General features: G+C 39.1%; 1 protein-coding gene across 1 annotated transcript in view; it reads right to left on the bottom strand.

The window, feature by feature from the left end:
- LOC150098696 (uncharacterized) overlaps positions 1-21869 on the bottom strand; it is a 38771-nt gene that overhangs the window by 4645 nt on the left and 12257 nt on the right. Inside the window, exons 3-4 of the mRNA XM_090405663.1 lie at positions 12994-13178; positions 9630-9657 (exon numbers count right to left, since the gene is read on the bottom strand). Of these exons, the coding sequence (XP_090261789.1) occupies positions 9631-9657; positions 12994-13178 (212 nt within the window). The 3' untranslated portion in view covers position 9630. The remainder of the gene's footprint in view (positions 1-9629; positions 9658-12993; positions 13179-21869) is intronic.

Below are 21869 nucleotides of genomic sequence, written 5' to 3'. Positions count from 1 at the left end.
CATACATAAGCCAGGCAAAGACTCACACCTACCCCAAAATTATCGTCCAATCAGTCTCATCTCAAATCTGGGTAAGGTTGCAGAGAAGGTCATCCTCTCACGACTTCAGACCTCAATAAATGACCTAAACATCCTTCCAAAAGAACAGTTTGGTTTTAGGCAACACCATAGTACTACCCAGCAAATCCACAGAATTGTGGAATACATCACAACCAGCTACAACTGGCGCCAGTGCACAGGCGCTGTTTTCCTAGACTTATCCAAAGCATTTGACAAAATCTGGCATTTTGGACTCCTGCACAAGCTTATCTCAGCCGGCATCTCACCTAAAATGGTTCATTTAATCCACTCATATCTTCAAAATAGATCAATGCAAGTAAAAATCAACGGTTCTACATCCTCCCAGGGCCACATCTTTGCTGGAGTGCCGCAGGGATCTCTACTGGCTCCATTACTGTTCTCTATATACATGTCAGACATCCCGCACAATCCGATGACTTCCATTTTGGCCCTATGTGCGGACGATACGGCAATACTAACCAGATCTCTCAGACCCCTTTTCATTACCAGAAAGCTTCAAGAAAACATTCTAAAGCTGGAGGGTCGGTTCTCTAAGTGGAGATTGGAAGTCAACCCCCAGAAAAGCTCAGCCGTTCTTTTCTCAAAAAGGCCAATGTCTTCTGTAGGAGATTTGTTACTATTCAATACTAAAATTCCCTGGCAGTCAGAAACAAATTACCTGGGTGTAATTCTCGACAAAAAGCTATCTTTCAATCAACACACCAAGTCTGCATGCGCAAAGGCATCTAAAGCCATAGCACAGATCTATCCGCTAATTAATAGAAATAGCAAGCTCAGCAACAGAATCAAATTGCAACTATACCAGATGACAATTCGTCCTATAATCACCTATGCCTCTCCCGCCTGGAGCCACACCTCTAATGCTAACATCATCAAAATACAGCGAGTGCAGAACAAGTGCCTGAGAATGATTTTGAACGCCCCGTGGTATGTTAGAAACATTCAACTCCACAGAGACACAAATATTCCCTATGTTTTCCCTTTTCTACGATCCTTAGCCACCAAGATTTTCCTAAAGACGTCCACACATCCCAACGATTTGGTTCAACAAGCTACAGCATACGATCCAACGGACATGTTCAAATATAGAAGACCAAAAGCTATATTGGCCTCCTTTAGTGATGCATAATCTCCATGCCCAATCAGGGCGAGCATTCTGCTCATAAATTTTACCTTCACTGTAACCACAACAGATAGCGGGGAATATGAAAAGCATCTTGCTTCACCCCTAAAGACATAAATGTTAATTGTCAATTCTAATCTGTCGAAATTTAGGATTGATTCATTCAATCCAATACCCTTGGAGGGTAATGAATGGATGGCAATGCTGTAGCCAATGAAATTCTAACTGAGGCTCGGCTATCGGCAATTGCTGTTACCCTCTTGCCATGATCAGAGCTTTAGTAGCTCAATAACACGTAATCTCTACACTGTTCTCCACAGATAACGGGGAAGATGAAAAGTATTCTTGCTTCGCCCCTTTAATCCAGTCCTTATAAGGACTATAAGGATTCAATTCTGTCCCTGTGTGGTTGCCGGAATAAGAATAGCACGACACTAAGATTCGAAAGTTTGAGTTCGCTCTCTTAAGATTTTTCCCTTAAGGGAGCAATTTGAGTCTCCGGGGAAAGTGTTCTCCGGCATGGCCCGCTGAGGGGCTTTGTCAGTGAATGTTTTTCTTCGGAATTTGAGCTGTTCTGCTCGGTGGAGGTGGGTGGAAGGCCATCAATGAGTGGAGCCAACGCTGAGATGGAAGGTCTTTCTCCCACAATTGAGTGGCTCGGAATTTTCAGAGACGGCTTTACCTTAATATATGGCGGTGATTAATACCCTTGGAGGGTAATGGATGGCAATGCTGTAGCCAGTGAAGTTCTCACTGAGGCTCGGCTATTGCTGTTACCCTCCTGACATGATCAGAGCTTTAATAGCTCAATAACACCTTATCCCTACACTGTCCTCTACAGATAACGAGGAAGATGAAAAGCATTCTTGCTTCACCCCTTTAAGCCAGTCCTTATAAGGACTTATGCTACTTATATATATTTCTAATTTTATCCCTGAGATTCCTGCTATGCTATATATATATATATATATAGCATAGCAGGAATATATATATATATATATATATATATATATATATAAATATAGAAAGAGGTTGAACCAGAAAGTGGTTGAGAATGAAAAAGCTAAAATACTCTGGGATTTCAAAATCCAGACTGACAAAAGCTTGGAATGTAATACACCCGATATCACAGTGGTTGAAAAAAAGTGAAAACAAGGGTGTTCAGTTTATCGAAATATCAGTACCAGGAGATAATCGGATTGACGACAAAGAAAATGAAAAAATTACAAAATATCGCGATTTGCAAATCGAAGTTGAACGAATCTAGCAAAAGAAAATGAAAAAATTACAAAATATCGCGATTTGCAAATCGAAGTTGAACGAATCTAGCAAAAGAAAACGAAAGTTGCTCCCATAATAATAGGTGCTTTAAGCGCCATCCCTAAAACATTGAAAAAACATCTAGAAGCACTCGAGTTAGATGGATTAAAAATTGGGCAGCTGCAAAAGGCCTCTTTGTTCGGCACAGCTTTCATTTTCAGAAAGTATTTCCACAACTCATAGGCCCTTGGGTAGGGCCCGAATTAGTGGAATATAACCAACCTTTTCTTAAGACTGAGGAAGCAGATCAAGCTTTGATGAATATTATATAGCTTATTCTACTTTTACTATGAGTTGCCTTAGTCTTGCACTACGTGCAGGGTCAGCTAGACTTGCAACACTTGCAGGCGCAAACTTGACTTGTTTGTCTGTTTGCTTATTTGGAAAATGGAGTAAAACCAGATTTAAAATTGCTTGGTATCTTTAAAATTATATACATATATATATGTTAAAGTCCCGCAAGTTACGCTTTCCTGCCATTTACGTCATTTTCTGTTGGTCCCGTCTTAAGGCCTTTTCTCACGACGTATTGTTTTCCCGCCATTAACAACTTGATGTGGACATTATTTCCCGTGATTTGCGTTTTTTTTTTTATCGGTGGCAATACCGATTTTCGAATCGATTTCAGCGGAAATCTGCTCATTTCTGTTCCCAGATGGCGTTACTTTCGGCTGTAGTTTCGTTTCCGCCATCACCGTGATTTGCGCGCATGCAGCAGTACTGTAGTGATGAGCGATACCGTGATTTTTCAATACGAATTAATATTTCTGAATTTCTGCAACGTAATTTAGCGTGTGAAAGTTGCTTTCAAGTTGCGTTGGTGGATTATCTATCGTACGGCTTTCTTGCTTGTTGACCTTCAAGTCTACAGGATTTTGCTGATAGGACTTGTCCCTACGGGATTTTACTATATTGGTTTTTACCACATGATTATTTTACTTTCTTTACTTTTCCCTTTTTAAAAATTTAGGACATGGTTTCGCTTCTTCTAGGGTCAGAACGCTGGTTTTCGAAACTGACCCTAAGCTTGAGAAGAGGCTTATCTGCCAATCGTTATGCGAGGCAGTAGGCTCAATAAATATTTATGGTTTTATCCCTTATGGGGCAAGAAACCAGAGACAAGCTCTTGCAAGGTTTCAAGTGCGCAGGGACTCAAATTACCCCTTTCATGGTAGGCAGCTTGTTAAGAACTATCAAAATTGATAGGTTCCCCTTGGAATATATAGAAAATAGTGACGACGTTATCCACAAGGTTTGCTCCAAATTGGGAAACTGTGAAAGATATCAAAAGAGGCACCGACAATGACAATCCAGAATGGAAATCTGCAGAAATCATTTTCAGCATGGAAATGAAAACTCCTGTTCCAAATTTCGTGTCAATTGGCAAGGGTTATGGTGAGCTATCCAGATGTCTGGAGGCAGTGCTTTAGGCGTTGCTCCTTTGACCACTTAGGAGCAGAATGCGTCAAAGCCAAATGTCTTCCTGCAAGGGTTACTATAGTGCTGTAAGGTGTGTCCCGATTCGTTGCAGTTGGACATTTGGCTTTGACGCAGCAGAACATCTGGGAGGTGCGATAGAAGCACTCTCAACTCCTCCACCCCCTAATCCAAACAGCATGGAAACATCAGACCAGAAAGAAAATGCTCCTACTTTTCCACCTCTACCCACAACAACAGCCAAACCTGAAGGAGAAAACAGGCAGATTTTAAGAAGACTTCTCTCGGTAAAACTAAAAAGAATAGGCCACAATGGAAAAACAGAGAGCGAAAACTCCCACAAACACCGACGCAGTAGCTGTAGAACAAGCGACACCCACAGAGGAGATGAAAACCACTACAGTTAAGCGACAAAGGAAGCATGTAGATGAAGAACATGCTACATGCAAAAGACTGCCCGCCAACGGCGAAAACCCGACCACCTCCTTTAAAAGAGAAACAAGAGGGGGACCCCCTTCAGTTCCTAGCACGATAAAAGGGGGGAGCAATTAAAACTCGCTCTTTCCAAGGAAGATCTGTCGCATTGGAAAGCCACCTTTCCGCAATAGACAGGTTCGGCGAGCCAATCTTTTACACCTTCCACAAGGAAGGTTCCACCGACCTTTGTGTCAATGTGGAATGGGCCACTCTCTCTGTGATCGATATTTTAACTGTGCCGCAGGACTCCTTCAAGAACTCCATCCTAGCCGCCAATATGGGTCTACAAGAAGATGACACTATACAAGACACTAGTTGATATAGTTAAAGGGAGGGGGTTACCATATTAACTTTTTTTTAATTACTAACATGAATAACAACTTCCATTTTCGCATTGTCACCCTAAACATCAACGGTTTACTCTATCTCCGCACAACGCGCTGTCTGGAGACTATTTTTACTACATATTATTCATGTACTATTTCTCCAGGAGATTCACTTTTATCATTTCTCAGAGTTGGGTGGGAATCCTTGTTCCGCTTCCTCAGTGTATATGCCCCTAATAATAGCCATCAGCGAAGCAGGTTCTTTACGTCTCTAGAACCCTATCTTTATGGGGTTCGATATATTATTGCGGGGGAGGGGGACTAGAACTGCATCGCACACACGAGATACGAACAAGGTTGGGGGTAACAACTCCGGTACCGGTGGCTCTAGGGAACTGCAACTGTGCTGCGATAATGTCGACCTCATTGACATCTGGAGGGACATAATCCAGGCACAGTCAGTACCACATGGTCGCGAGGAGGAGTCTCAACAAGACTCGACCGCTTTTACATCTCCAGAAACTTAGAGCCACAAGTTGTTACAGTGAGGCAAATAGCGGTTAGCAGTAATAACAGATCACAAAATGGTTCTGTTAAACATCATACTACCCGAGGTCGTAGACACATCCAAAGGACCTTGGAAACTGCCTCCAAGCATCCCAAAAATATAAAAACAGGGATTTGCAACTACTGTGCGACAAATGGAAGAACTGGGACGCGTGGGACCGGTTCAAGACCGAAGTAAAACAGCTCTTTCAAAACACCTCGAGAGAAAAGGCTTATGCGCATAGGAAACAAATAAGAGAACTAGGTTGGTACCGCACAAACCAGAGAAATGTCATTCCCAGTGATTCGCTAATTAAAACCGTGGAAATCGAGCTAGGGACACTTCGACGAAAAAAAGTCGCAGAGCTCGATTTCCGCACCAGGCTGTTTCTCCGGTATGCGGAAACATCCTCGGCGGCATTTTACAATCGACAGCGCATAACAGCATTCGAAGAGAAAAACAGTGCGGCAAATCCACACCAACGGTCAAATTCTCAAGACCACTGGAGACATCCTGCAACAATTTTCTCAGCATTATGCGAGAGCTTATTCCGATGACGCTGGGGAGGCAGGCGATTTCAACGCTTGGAATGTAACCAGCATGCCTGAGCACTTCAAAATAGACCGATTACTTCGGAAGAAGTTTCTCGGGCTTATAAACAACCGAAGCTCAGGAAAACAGCCGGCCTAGATGGGCTAAGCGTTGAGCTTTACCGGTCAGTCTGGAATTTCATCCTGCCTATTATGGTCTCGATATTCAACCTTTTACTCACAGGACACGTGCCTGCTGACTTTGTCAGTGGGTACACAAATTTCATCCCTAAAAAGGGGAGAGATCTGAATAGCATGGGTAGTTGGAGGCCCATTTCCTTGACCTACACGGATTACAAACCATTCGCAAGAGTGATTTGTAACCGTCTGAAGTTAGGCATTGGGAACGAGCATACGGAGTTCCGGGCAGGTCGATGGAACTCAACCTATTTCTGATACGAGATCTTGTTCGTCACGAGGCGAATAAAGTACTCCCAATCGCACTCGTGTCAATCGACTTGGAAAAAGCGTTCGATAGTGCAAAGCACAACTTCTTGCACTATATCCTAGAGAAAGCGATGTGGCGGCCTGGATAAGGGAAACAATCAGAAGTATTTCTAACAGAACAACAACCTGTATCTCCGTTAATGGGTTTTTCTCTGAACCCATTCTCGGTTGCCCCCTGAGCCAACTTCTTTTCTCTCTAGTACTTGAACCTCTTTTAAAGAAAATCGGCGACTCACACGCAGTGAGAGAAATACCGCTGCTCATAGGCTCCAAACGGAGCAAAACTGTCGTTTATGCTGATGATATTGTCGGAACCCTTCGGGGATTCCGATTCGATTTATATCTTTTTTGACATACTGTGACAGTTTAGCGTGCTCAGTGGTCTTCGCGCAAATCCTGACCAAACAGAAATCAAAATTTTCTGAAAATTCGGTCCTGCCAATGTTCCGTATGGTTTAACACCTTTAACCGGTCCGTTAATGATATTAGGGATTCCCTTCCTCTCGACCCCAGTGTTACCAACACAAAAATTAATAGACTCATGTCGCGATAAACTCACCCCCTTTAAATTGAACCACTTATCATTCAACGGTAGAGCAACATAAAAACAATTCTAAACCAATGTTGCTACACACAATCAACCTAAAAAAAGATAAATGTACGCAGGGTTTTTCTCCATCTCCCCTCCCCCCCACACACGCGCGCAAGGAGGGTTTACCCTGCCTGTCCTCAAATACTGCTACCTCGCCAACACTGTTCAAATACTGAAAATTTGGAAAATACGGAAAGCATTGGCATCAAACCACACATCTGGCAATCTAATTAGATATTTCATAGGACATTTCCTACCCTACTTCGGGACCACTGGCCACGCCAGACCATGTGCGGAGATGGTGCCAGAGTGGTATTACACAGGATGCAAAATGTTTAAAAGATTTACAACAGATGGAGTTCGGGTGCTTCAGTACTGGAAATTCTTCGATGGTTTTGGTTGGGAAAAGCCCGATCTTGGCACGAACGAAGAGGTGCTCTTCATCAACATCAAAAACAGCTGGGGACAACCTTTTAACCTGGACCTGGCATAGAGAATCGCTTACGGCAGACTCCCGGTGAAATTAGTTAAGTCAGGATATAGTTCGCTACATTGTGATCCCTTTTGCGACTTCTGCCGTGCAGTCGAAACTTTAGGGCACCATTTCCCACCAGCATAGCGTATCTGGCGAAGGCTGACTGAGGTGCTTGCGATCCCGTGCCCACTTTTGCTGAAGTAATTCTACTGCAGAACTGCAGTAGAATCACTGCAATAGTTCCCCCCCCCCCCCCCACATACACACACCGGTGACTAAAAACAAGAAACACCTAATTTTCCTGATAAACGTAATAAAACACCAGGTATGGAAAATACGGAAAAAACATCTCATTATTGACCACATCTATCATCAAATTAGGAGCTGTCTCTCCGCCTATCTCCTATGGTTCTTGGAGCAGGAAAGGTACCCTCTAGGCGAAGAGCGCTTCCTAAGGAGATGGTGCAAGCCACCGATCATATGCCAAATCACACAAGGGGGAATTCATGTGTGTGTGTGTACACTTGTAACACCACTGTCGTTAGCACCTTCTTCTTAATTCAGGTTTATTTAGTGTCCTAATTCAAGTTCTTTAGTCCCAGTGCAAGGTTTCGTTATTCCCACGTAGGGGTTGACCTGAATAAACCCAGGCTGCGAAGGCCAACATAAGGTGGTCCGAAGCCCTTTTCAGGGCGGGATCTCCCGGGCTAGACCTCCGTTTTTTGTTCACCGGTTTTATTACTCCTTTTAGTTTTTCTGTCCGTTGGTTATATTCTAGAGATTTTTATACCTTGTTTTACAGTGCCTTTCATAGTCCTTTTGATTTATTTACTCATGTTAAGTCGTTCTTAGTTTATTTATTTTTCCTTTTGGGATTTTTCCTTTTTTTAAAAGTGAAAAGTCAGCGACCGTTTTAGAAGTACCCTGGGGGATGGGGGTTAACAGCTAAAACTGGTCAGCTGAGGCCTCTTTATCTCCTCTAACACTATATACAGTACCTCTATCTTTTATCTTCCTCTCCTACTATCTGCTGAATCTGAGCATCTTCTTTACTCCAAAGGCCGATGACGAGAGACTTGAACTCACAAATTATTATTATATATCACTTATATCATTTATGAGTCTGGTATCAACTCACCCTAATGATTTTCTTTAACGTTGAAGTGGTGGCAGCACTGAGATGAGAAGCTCTGCTCAAGGGCGGTTTTTTTGCCTGTCTCTGAGTGGGGCCACCGGTGAGCTTATGACTCTGATCGGTGGTGGAGTGAGCCTGCCTTTGGACAGAGACAACGCGGACGGTTCCTCTCCATGGGAGGGTGGGCCTGTTGCTCAGTGGAACCACCGCTGAGTCAAATAATCCTTCAGATCGCTTGCCCTTGCAGAGTTTAGGGGGAGGAATCGCCTGAGTCTTTGGAGAACTCCCTTCACTTATATAGTGAAACCGGTCTGGGGAGTGGCCCTTCCCCATAATTCATAGCATTATATATGTCCAATATGTGCTTTGCATTATGGGATACTAAGGCAAGCGATGTGAAGTCATTAGCTTTTTATATACGAGTTGCCCTGTCCTGAAAGATACTTCCGGTGTAAACTTTGTTTGCTTACACTTGGATAAAGGAGTTAACCAAGAATAGAATCTCTTCGTATCTTTAAGTCTCTTATGTTCTTGGTGTCTATCCACATTACAGGGATAATTACTATGGCACTTACGGTACTCTTTCTATTTTATTTTTATTTTTGAGAAAGTAATAAATTTTAAACAATAAATAAAGATCTTCTCACTTCATTGATTCACCTTTAAATTAAAAATGGATTTTTTAATACAAAATCGCAAATACTGGTAGACCGAAGAATATTAGCACATCTCTGACTACCCTTACAAGTGCATAACTGAAACGGCTTTTTTTTTTCTTTCTTTTCTTTGGCCTTATTTGCCACCAGTGCTTTATCATATGATTTAAAAGTATGTGACATGCACTTGTATGCGAATTATATTTTGAAAAATTTTTGAATAAAATTTTGCAACCCTAAGAAGTATGTTTTATAAATAAAAATGAGGGAGTACAAGAAGATACGTCACAATTCTCGTATCCTTGATGATGAAGTTGTATAAACGATAAACACAATTCTATTAAGAGAGAAAGAAACAGCTTCAAAATGATATTTCAATAAGTTATACTTTTATTAAGCAATTATTTAAAAATAATTTTTTACCTCATTTTCTTGCTGCTCTCAGGGCTCTCTGTAAAAAAAATAAAAAAAAAAAACATATTTACAATACGTTTTTTAAAACATTCTCTCAGAAAATCGGATTTCATTTATTTATTTTATTTTTTATCCCACCAAACAGATACATTGCCGAGAGAAGACATTATGTCTTCATTCTACACTGGCATTGTGATTATCTTAGTTTGCCTTATCCGTAATTCCAATTAGTTCAAATCCCTTTTGGGATTCATATTCAGGTATTTTTTGAGCAAAAATAATGCGTGGAGTACGACATAAGTTTGCAAGGTATAATGAAAATAAGAAAAAGATATCTACTAAACCTGATTTGCAAGGGATTGGACTATTGTGATAAGGAAAAGGCCATGAATCGGCACCAAGTTATGGCCTTGAAAGGCTTCACGCTTGGCGAATTTTACTAAATATATGCCGGGTAATTATGGATAAAAATCATCATTTTTCAACCAGGCGAAACCGCAAAACAGAAGTTTTACATTTCCTTGTTTTTCTTCAATGAGAACCGTAGCAACTTAGAATGCTTAAGATATATCGATTTGTCGGTAGGTGAATATTGCTTCGATAAAAACAAACAGAACATTCTATTTAAATATGATATTATATTAAATCATTAATGTGATAAATTAGTCGCTAAGGGAAAGATCTAATTCGCAACAATAGTGAATAAGCCACAAGTTTCAATACAATCTTTTTTGTTGTTGTTACCGTGAAACATTAGTCTTAAGCTCTTCAGCTTAGTATTCCGATTTCTTTAATAATTGTATTTTATAAAATAATTATAATAATATATAAAATTCCATTTCATATATACTTTTCTTAAAAAATTAAGAATTAAATATGCATTGAAAATAATTTAATAAGTATTAATATTTAAACACCTATTGTAAACTTTTATCAATATTATATAAATTATTTTTTTAAATACCGATTGAAAGTTTGTGGTTCTTTTTAGGACTTCCAGGGTAGCGGATGGCAATGCTGTACCATTGGCTACAGCATTGCCATCTTTACCCTCCCTGGGTAATGGATGGCAATTTTTTTTGGGAGATGGACTTGGGTATTAATATTAATATTTAAACACCTATTGTAAACTTTTATCAATATTATGTAAATTATTTTTTTAAATACCGATTGAAAGTTTGTGGTTCTTTTTAGGACTTCCAGGGTAGCGGATGGCAATGCTGTACCATTGGCTACAGCATTGCCATCTTTACCCTCCCTGGGTAATGGATGGCAATTTTTTTTGGGAGATGGACTGAGTCCTTGACTCTTTATCCCTTCATCTGATTGAAGAAAATCTGTATGGATGTGGTGTTATGGCAGGAGGGTAACAGCAATAGCCTAGCCTCAGTTAAAACTTCATTGGCTACAGCATTGCCATCCATCATTACCCTCACTGATAACCATTTTAGTCGCCTCGTACGACATGCATGGGCTGCAATGGAGCTACTCTTATTCCTGCCACCACACTGGAGAATCTGTTATTTTACTACTAGTATCATTTTATATTTATATCTGTATATAAAATTAATAGGCGTGTTAGAAAATTTACTATTCTTCTGTAAGTTTTTAGGTTTATATCTAATTAATCTATGAATTATTAATTTTTTAATATTAATTATTTATTTATTTAAAAATAAATTATATTTTAGAGTTTTATTAATGTGAGAGTGATAAGCCATAAAAACTACATGGCAACTTATGAATAGTGAATCTTGGGTTAAATTTACTTTTTGTTTTCGTTCCTCCCTCAGCATTGCATTAATTGGTCTGAGAATATAACTGGGAGCGTTTATTTCTGATATTTCTACATTTTTACTCTCAAAACACACTTGGTAGAAGTTGCACGGTAAAGGTATACACACATGCATCTGGATAATTTGCGAATTGCATACCGTTGTCATTCAAGGCCGAAATTACACCATCTTGCTGCTTGCTAATTAGAACCTTTAGCGTAGGACGTATATGTATGTATACCTACTAATTGAGAACTACTTGACTCCATAATTCCATTCGCAAATTGTTACTATGGTGAAAAGACAAAAACAAGCGAGATCCTTTTAAATGGTAACTACAAGCTTACAAATATTAATGAGGTGGGAAAAAAGATGAATGTATAAAAACAAGAACTAAACCTTATTATAATCTGATGAATATGTTGATTTTGCCAGGGTTTAAAAAGAAAACATTCGACCAAAAATCTCAAATATGGACGTATAAAAGATTTAAAGCTACACTTGGATAATTCAAAAAGCTCGGTCAGAATGTCAAATTCCAGATGATTGGAGAAGAGAGTCTCCAATTTACTCTAGTCGCACATTAGAACTCACTCTAATGTGAGAATTAGTGTAATTTCTTTACGAAATACTACGATTTATGCAAGCATACCTGAGAAGAGGCTGAAAATTGTGGAGTGGAACGAGCTGGTTTTAGGTCAAATAATGCTTACCAGAATCCGATTTTCACTTTAAAAGATAGTTGAGAAATCATGGGAATATAACAAGGATCTCAATTTAAAAAGATCCGGAAAAATCTTATAAGAAAATATATAAAAAAGAAAAGAACTAGAATTATATGGGTTAATGCATAGACCATACATCGCAATTCAGCAATTAGAATTGAAGGAGGTATAGAAAGATGCTTGACGTAAAAATCAGGTATAAGAAAAGGGTGCACCCTATCTCCACTGTTTCATCATCTTATATGGATCGCACTATGAAGGAAAGTGTCATCAAACCGAAAGTCAAATTGGATATGCTAAATTTTGCATGGAAATTGCAATAAAAAGAAACAACGAGAACAGCTATTTAGGCATTTTTTTTTTTTAGTGAAGACAGCAAATTAAATATGGGAAACAAAATAAGCCATACATACCAAAGTTAGTATGGTGAAGAGTTAGTTCAATACATTTGTATGGAATAAAAGAAAAATAGTCAGACTGCAAACTGTATACAATAATAGTCAAACCAATTTTTAAACTTATGGATCTGAGAGTTGGGTAAGAAAAATAGATGATCAAAGACTAAATATTAGAGACAAGTTCTGACACGGTATCTATGGCAAAATGGCAAATTTTGCCATGGATACCCTACAATGGAAAAATTCATATATTGGGAATTTATTATGTTACTAAGGAATCCGTAGATCCAATTTCAAAAAGAATCAATAAACGCATAAAATACATACTAAATAAAATTACATGCTATATAAATTATGAATATAAACAAGCATTTTATATACAACATAAAAATTCATAATAAAAAGGAATCCAATACACATTTGTTATTACTAACACCGATATAGAAAAGTAAGTTTATCGAATATAGTCGAATACCTTTTTTCTATCAATAGGAGTTAATTTCGATATCTTGAAATGAACAGTCGACCACTCATTCTGTTCTTTTACAGTCGTAGTATTCAGCTGGTATCTTTTCCCATCAATCTCTACGATCTTGGACTCGGTATTGTTCGCATTACTTTCGGCTTCAAGAGTTTGGTTTCTGAACTTTCCCATTTCATCTAACACAGAAAGAGAAACATCATAATTTTTTTTTTTAGCAAAATCAAATTCAGACTTGATAATGTATTAAATTAAGAGAATATGTAACCGACAAGATTTTATAATTATTATGAATTTAATGCAAATGATCACAAAATCGTTAAAAAAATCAGCTTATTATTGAGCGTTTTACCAAAAAAAAAAAAAAAGCACAAGTATAGCCTTCACAGATGTTCAGTTTGTTATGGTAATTGGGTTTGGAACAAACTGGCGATTGCATTCAGGTAGGCAGGGGGAGTTAGGCAAGAATGCCCACTTTCTCCTCACCTGTTTAGTATCTATGATGAGAACATCATGCGTGTGGCATTGGATGAGCTTAAGACAGGAATTAGGATAGGTGGCAGATGGATCAGTAATCTGTTATGCTGATGCTGGGACGAATCCTTGACAGCGTTAATGAAATCCGCAAGAACAGAGGATTAAATCCTGGCAAGACAAAGATTATGGTCTCAAAGGAAATACCGACAGAGAAGCTCCTGAGAAACAAGTGTATCTTAATGGAGAAAGAATCGAGGAAGTCAGCAAAATTGCGAGTACTTGGGATTTGTTATTAATGTGAGGAACTGCTGTTCAGAAGATATCAAAAGAAGATTAGGAATGGCTGAAAACAGTCAGACCTTTCTAAACTTTGGAAAGATGGACCTCTATTTACAGAAACAATGCTGAGAATTCTAGATGCAGCTGTTTTTTTTTTTTTTTTTTCCAGTACCCGTTTGCAAAAATCGGCATCGGACACTTTTAACATGATACGCAAAGCTTTCCACGATGAAGCAATGTCGAGGGCAAGTGTGTTTCGCTGGCATAAAACGTTTAAGGAAGGAAGACAAAATATGGAAGATCTTGAACGTGAGGGAAGACCTTCAACGTCCATCACAGAGACAATGATCAACACAGCAGCGATTATCATCAAGGAGGATCGCAGAATTACAGTACGCCAGCTGCATGTTGTCCTGAATATTTCTGTGGGAAGTGCTCACTCAATCATGGCTGAACATTTGGGACTGAAACGTGTTTGCGCCCGATGGATTCCCAAACTCTTGACACCGGAGCAAATGCAGCATCGAGTGGATGTGTGCACAGAATGGAAAGAAAGACCGGAACAAGAAGGCGAAAACTTCTTAAAACGCATCATTACAGCAGATGAAGCTTGGTTGTATCACTATGACCCTACAATTAAACAACAAAGCAGTGAATGGAAGCATCCGTCTTCGCCTACCCCAAGAAAGAAAACTGTAAAATCGGCTGGTAAAGTTATGACCATAATGTTTTTTTGACCACGAAGGCATTGTTTACCAACACGCTGTAGAACCCGGGAATACTGTAAACGGCTCATACTATGCGGATGTTTTGCGGACAATGGTACAGCACGTCAAAAGGAAGTCCATCGCTGAAGAATGGCTTCTTATTGCACCACGATAATGCAAGGCCACATATTGCTAGTGGTGTGGTGGACGTTTTGCAGAAGAACAACAGAGATATCCTACCACACCCTCCATACAGTCCTGATCTCGCACCGTGCGATTTCTGGCTGTTTCCTCAGCTCAAGAAACCACTAAGAGGCCGCCATTTCGAAAGCAACAAAGCATGTGTAAAAGCTACGGAGGCGGTTTTGAAAGAACTCTCAAAAAACGGACTCTCACATGTGTTTAAGAAGTGGACGCAACGTTGGGACAAATGCATCGTGTCTCACGGTAGTTACTTCGAAAAAGACCATGTAAATGATGACGATTAGAGGTAATCTGTTTTCTGTATAAATATAGTCTTATAACTTATTGAACAGCCTACGTATATTTATATATCGAGAAAAATTGGGGGATCCTGCAGTTCAGCAGTGCCTATGCACGAGCCGCTCCTGAAGGATACCGACAGAAGAAAGTTGAAATACTTCCTTTCAAAGTTGAAATACATTGAAAGGAAGGGCTTCTCAGAACAGTAATAGAAGGTAAAGTTCCTTGGAAAAGATGAAAGGGTAGACCGTCAATGAGATGGATGGTGTGTCTGAAGTGACTAATGTTCAAAGAATTGGTCTGTAGAAGAGCATACAATAAGACCACCTGGCGAGAGGCGTAGTGGCCTTACAGCATCTGATCTAATTATTCTATGGATGGAACGAAGAGACTCATGAAATTAAGATTAGATGAAACTTTAAAAAAACACTTCCTAAAAATATTTTAAAAATATATATATATTGGTTAGATGGGTGAAGGAAGAATGCTTTTCATATTCCCCGTTATCTGTAAAGAAAATGTATGGATAGGGTAATATAGTGCTATAAGCTCTGATCATGGCAGGAGGGTAACAGCAATAGCCGAGCCTCAATTAAAACTTCATTAGCTACACCATTGCCATCCATTGTTCTCCCTGGGTACCCATTTTTGTCGCCTCGTACGACATGCATGGGCTGCAGTGGAGCTATTCTTATCCCTGCCACCACACGGGGATATATTACAATTTTTTTACAGTCCTTATAAAGATTGGCTTAAAGGGGCGAAACAAGAATACTTTTCATCTTCCCCGTTATCTGTAGAGGACAGTGTAGGGATAGGGTGTTATTGAGCTATTAAAGCTATTAGCATGGCAGGAGGGTAACAGCAATAGCCGAGCCTCAGTTAGAACTTCATAAGCCAAAGCATTGCATTCCATTATCCTCCCAGAGTTTTCATCTCCAACCCAGATCAGCTCAATATATTAAAATCTAAAAAAGTTCTAAAAAGAATTGGGCGATGGACTGAGTCCTTGACTCTTTATCCCATCATCTGAATGAAGAGAATCTGTGTGAATGGAGTGTTATTGAGCTAAAAGCTCTAGTCATGTCTGAGTAATGGCATAGCCGAGCCTCAATTAAAACTTCATTGGCTATAGCATTGCCATCCGTTACCCTGGAAGTTCTAAAAAGGAAGTTCTTCATTTTAATATATAGGTGATCTATATATTAAAATGACAAATGACATTTATGTCTTTAGGGGTAAAGCAAGATGCTTTTCATATTACCAGCTATCTGTTGTGGTTAGAGTGAGAGAAAATTTATGAGCATTTGCTCGCCCTGAATGGGCATGGAGATTATGCATCGCTAAAGGAAGCTAATATAGCTTTTCGTCTTCTATATTTGAATACATCCGTTGACTCCTATGCTGCAGCTTACTGAACCAAATCGTTGGGGTGTGTGGATGTCTTTAGAAAAAACTTGGATGCTAAGGATTGTAGAAAAGAGAAAATATAGGGAATATTCGTATCTCTATGAAGTTGATTGTTTCTAACATACCATGGGGTGTTCAGAATCATTCTTAAGCACTTGGTCTGCACTCGTTGTATCTTGATAATGTTAGTATTTGAGGTGTGGCTCCAGGCTGCAGAGGCATAGGTGATTATAGGACGAATCGTCATCTGGTATAGCTGCAATTTGATTCTGCTGCTGAGCTTGCTATTTCTATTAATTAGCGGATAGATCTGAGCTATGGCTTTAGATGCCTTTGTGCACGTAGACTTGATGTGTTGGTTGAAAGATAGCTTTTTGTCGAGAATTACACCCACGTAATTTGTTTCTGTCTGCCAGGGAATTTTAGTATTCAATAGTAACACATCTCCTACAGGAGATATTGGCCTTTTTAAGAAAAGAACGGCTGAACTTTTCTGGGGGTTGACTTCCAATCTCCATTTGGAGAACCAACCCTCCAGCTTTAGAAGGTTTTCTTGAAGTTCTGGTAAGGAAATGGGGTCGGAGATCTGGTTAGTATTGCTGTATCGTCCGCATACAAGGCCAAAATGGAAGACATCGGATTGTGCGGGATGTCCGACATGTATACGGAAAACAGCAATGGAGCCAGTAGGGATCCCTGTGGCACTCCAGCAAAGATGTGGCGCTGGTACGATGTAGAACCGTTGATTTTTACTTGCATTGATCTATTCTAAAGATATGAATGGATTAGATGAACCATTTTTAGTGAGGTACCGGCTGAGATAAGTTTGAGCAGGAGTCCAAAATGCCAGATTTTGTCAAATGCTTTGGATAGGTCTAGGAAAACAGCTCCTGTGTACTGGTGCCGGTGACAGCTGGTGGTGATGTATTCCACAATTCTGTGGATTTCATGGGTAGTACTATGGTGTTGCCGAAAACCAAACTGTTCTTTAGGGAGGATGTTAAGTTCATTTACTGAGGTTTGGAGTCGTGAGAGGATGACCTTCTCTGCAACCTTACCCAGATTAGAGATAAGACTGATTGGACGATAATTTTGCGCGGTAGGTGTGGGTCATTGCTGGCTTATGAATAGCAATTACATCAGCCAGTTTCCAGGTGGAAGGAAAATAGTGAAATCTTAAGATTGTATTTATTATACTGGTCAGGTGCACTACAGCTTTCCAAGGCAGCAGCTTGATCACCCTGTTTGAGATACCTTCTGGCCTAGGAGCTTTATTGTTCTTAAGTTTTTTTAATAATATCATATAATTCAACAGGTGATGTGGGTGCAATATGTTCAGCGCTGGTATCTGGGAGATTTAAAGCGTGTCTCACCTGTCTGTGTAATTTGTTCACGTGATTGAAATCTAAGTTGTTATAAGAGGGTTTGCACTGCTCCTCTAGTCTTTAGTATGGCTTCTGTCTTTTCTACATCTGTGTGAATTAACCCTGGTTTGAGATTATGGGGGGGGGGGACTGCTTTTATTTCTGATTTTTCTCAGTAACCCTATTGATAGAGTGATCAATAGGTGAGATAGAGGATAACTTTTATCCCAAACTTGGTTTCAATGAGTTTTAAGTACATATCTTACTGCCCCATTTAACCTGTTTAGAACTGTTTTATCTTGTGGTGCACATGTGTTACGGAATCTTTTCCTAGCTCTGTTTTTGTCTCTGATCGAGTTCATGATGTCTTCAGGCAAACGATCTGGCTTGCAAGCAGATTTGTAGGAGGTAGCTGCCTTTATAGCAGGATTAATTTGTTGTGTGAGATTTGTAACTGCAGTTTCTACTTCTTCTTTTGAGCGTATGTGAGGAACAGGTCCAATATAATCCTTGAGTGCTGTTGACAGTCTTTCCATACAATGTAGGAGTGAGAAGGAGGGCAAACAGGTATTCTTGATTTACCAGCTGTAGTAGAATTGGGTTGTGATCGGATGATAGTTCATCCATAGATATGATGCTGTATTGAAGTTTTATATCCTGCAGGATAGCTATATCCAAGATGTCAGCAGTGCCAAACGTACTGAGATGAGTTGGTCCGATGGGGATTGCCACAACAGCGTTGCCTGATCCTAAGTAATTGGAAAGGATGCAACCATTCTTGTTTGTGGTTGTGCAATTCCACGCAGGGTGCTTGGAATTCAGATCCCAGGCAATAATGGTGGGCTCTCTGACGCATAAGATGACATTTAGGAGAGAGTGAAGTAGAGATTTTTGGGGAGGGTTGTAAGCCGAGTAGATTTTCAGTTTGCCAGTGGAGCTGGGTGACTACTTCAACGCCTGTGATCTCAAGGTTAGTGGTTGAAGGATTGCTCACAGAGTGGTACTTAATGTAGTTTTTAATGAAGATGGCAGTGCCGCCGTCTCTGTAGAGTAGTCTGTCATTTCTGTATAGGTGATAACCCCTTATTTTAGGATTGTCTGAGGGTCTTAAATGAGTTTCACTGATTAATATAACATCTGGTTGATACCTACTGTATATGTGAAATCTCGGAGTTCCAGAATTTCGTTTTTGAGGCCATTTGCGTTCCAAGCAACTATCTGAAGAGATGCTGGAATGAGTTTGTTACTATTCATTTATGAGAGCTGTGAGGATGACCTGCGTTTCACCAAGAAATCTTTTATTGGAGGTTTCAGTAGGGTTTGATAGGCTGGAATTTTGATTTTGTAGCATGTTTGCTAGTGAGGCTGTATTAACAGCTGTTAGATTTTTACGTGATGTTGGTTTATTTTGTTCCAGTATTGGTCCATTTGTACGGGTCACATCGGCCTAAGTTTTTTTTGCTTTTGGGTGTCTATTTTCGGAGGTCTCCGACTGTGGCCGCTGAGTCTCCCGTTTTGATGTCTGGGCCTCTGTTGTTCTGATACTGTAGCAGGAGGGCTGATTAACTGCCTCCATCCGTCTGTTCTTTGGGTGCTGAGTACATCCTTTGTAGTTCGCAGGATGAGGGCCACGCAGTTGGCACATTTGGCTGAGGTGGTCCTCGGCTTTGTGCAGGTATTGGTTGGGTGGCTGTCCCCACATTTCAAACATCTATATTCCGCCCCACAAATATTCTGGGCATGGCCAAACTTCTGGCACCTGTGGCACTGCCCAGAAGATGATCTTTTCCGGAGTGGTTCTAGTGTGACGATGAGTCCACAGACTGTTTTTAAGTTGCAGATATCCTTGTAAATTTTGTGAATCTCTACTAGGACTAATGGCATGGGAGTCTTTTCTGCTTTGTACATTCTGCTGACCTCGACTGGAGGCAGATCCTGAGAATTAAGGTCAGCAGCTATTTCTTCTGTGTCAATGTCTTCATAGATACCACGAAGGACCACTTTTAAATTTTTTTTTCCGAGATGAGCGCAAAGGTATGATACTGGATGGCTCTGTCGTCCAGTTCTTTGGTCAACCTTCTATAATCTGTCACTGTTGCTGGCTGGATCTTTATGCCTTCGTCCATGTTTTTATCCTTAATGAAGCCAATGTGCAGATTGGACATTGTGGATCTTATAGCTGTACCCTTCTGCTTTTCTCTAAGGATGATCGGAGGCACCTTTTCTTTTGGAGAAATAGCGGCGTCCGAACCCTGAGCGTCCTGTTCCATTTCGTTGTCTTTGTGCGGTTCTTCTGTTGTTCTTCGCTTTTTGCGTGCTCGCACTTCTACAAAGTCTGAAGGAGTAGAAGGCACTGAATCTGACTGACCTTCTGCGATAACGTCTGTGACACTTTTCGGGGAGAAACGTCTCGTAACATTTCACTTTTGCCTGCCAATTGTTGTTAAGTAGTTCACCTAGTCTTATAAATTCTTTATATACCTCCTCGAATATTGTCTCATTTAGCTGTTTATCCATGATTATCAATGTGAAGTATCTATCTTAAAAAAAAAAAGAAGGGGAAAAAAAACGCTTACCGTGCAGTTGTAGTCTTACCGGCACTGCTATAGGACTCTGTACTGTTTTGGCAAGAGCACTGAATCAAAAATTGAATGATATTCAAGACACATAATTTAATATAATATAATATAATATAATAAACGCACCACAATTCCAAAACTGACCGAGGGATAGACATCACTATCGCGCTAACTCACAATCACAATTCTAGAAATAAATGAATTGTGAGTGACCTCTTTATACTTAAAAGATAGAGCGAGATGGCAGACGAGATGAATAAGAAGTGAAATAAACTCTAAATTAAAATGTTTATTAAAAAATTATGAATATAGTGTATATTAAAAACAATATATGGTGTTTCATTTTGGAAGAAAATTTGGAAAAATTAAAAAATAAAACTTTATAAAAATTCGATTTTTTAAAATTAGTTTTTAAAGATATTAAAGATTTCTTTGATTATTTACGAATATAAGAAAAATTTACAAATATGAAACGAATATGAAGCTATATATTGCTTCATATCAATATAATCAATTATGCAAGAAATGTTATCAAATGTTAACAAAGAAATGACTCCAGGGGATGTCTATAAGGAGAAAACTAAAAGTTATAATCTACACCTGAACCGATGTATATGCCTGAGCATTTAATATCCTCTGTGGATAAAGTAAGGACGTCTGTTGTTAAGAGCCTCTTGCGGGAATATTTAGAAACATTAACAGCTATCATTGAACATGCCATAGAAAGGGCCCATATTTGTGAGCCGAAATTGGAAGGCATTTATGTGATGTGGTTTTCCGTAACTAATAAAAAAAAATCTCGAAATTCAGTATTTTATTTTAACAAAATAATAATAAACATAATTACTAAATTAAAACGTTATTAAATGTTTAAATCCCTTCGTGACTTATAGGCCATCTCCTGTAGAATATTTCATTGACCATAAGAAAATGGAAGCTAAGATTTAAACAGCATAAAATGTGGAGCCTTTCGTTTGAGGTTTTTTTTTTTTTTTAAAGAAGCAAGTGTAGTCACCTATATAGGTTAGGATAAGCTCATCCTAATAGAAGATGAAACGTCTAGGAATAGGGCGAAATCTAGAATTATTTATTATTTATTTTTTGTTAAAGCTTTATAACAATCAAAAATTCTTTCATTAATAGAGCTTCTTCTAAAGAGTCTAGATCAGTGTTTCTCAAACTTCAGATATCCGCGTACCTCTTCTTAAATTTTCATTATTACCAAGTACCCCTAAATAATTAATTAAAAAATAAATGCATTAAATAATTAAAATTAATTATTTATTAAAAATTTAATTAATTAAATTAATAAATTATTTAAAATTATTGATTAAAATTAAATATCTATTTTATTTGAATTTATATGTTCATGTAAACAAAAAATATGATTTATTTTTAAATTTTGGTTCTCTAGAGATGTCAGACGACACACTCATCAATTTCATTTGATCCAGATGCAATATCAACCGTTTTCTTGTTGCTTACAGCTACTTGTATTTGCTATATTGCTCTCTTTTGTCGATTTTATAAATCGAATCTTTAACCAATGATTCATACGTAAGAATTTGGAA

This window comes from Typopeltis vanoorti, chromosome 15, assembly GCF_054136105.1.
Source record: "Typopeltis vanoorti isolate ZY-2024b chromosome 15, IOZ_Tvanoo_1.0, whole genome shotgun sequence".
In the NCBI taxonomy this organism is placed as follows: Eukaryota; Metazoa; Arthropoda; class Arachnida; order Uropygi; family Thelyphonidae; genus Typopeltis; species Typopeltis vanoorti.
The sequence above is the reverse complement of the archived record's forward strand: the minus strand, read 5'-3'. Positions and strand labels throughout refer to the sequence as shown.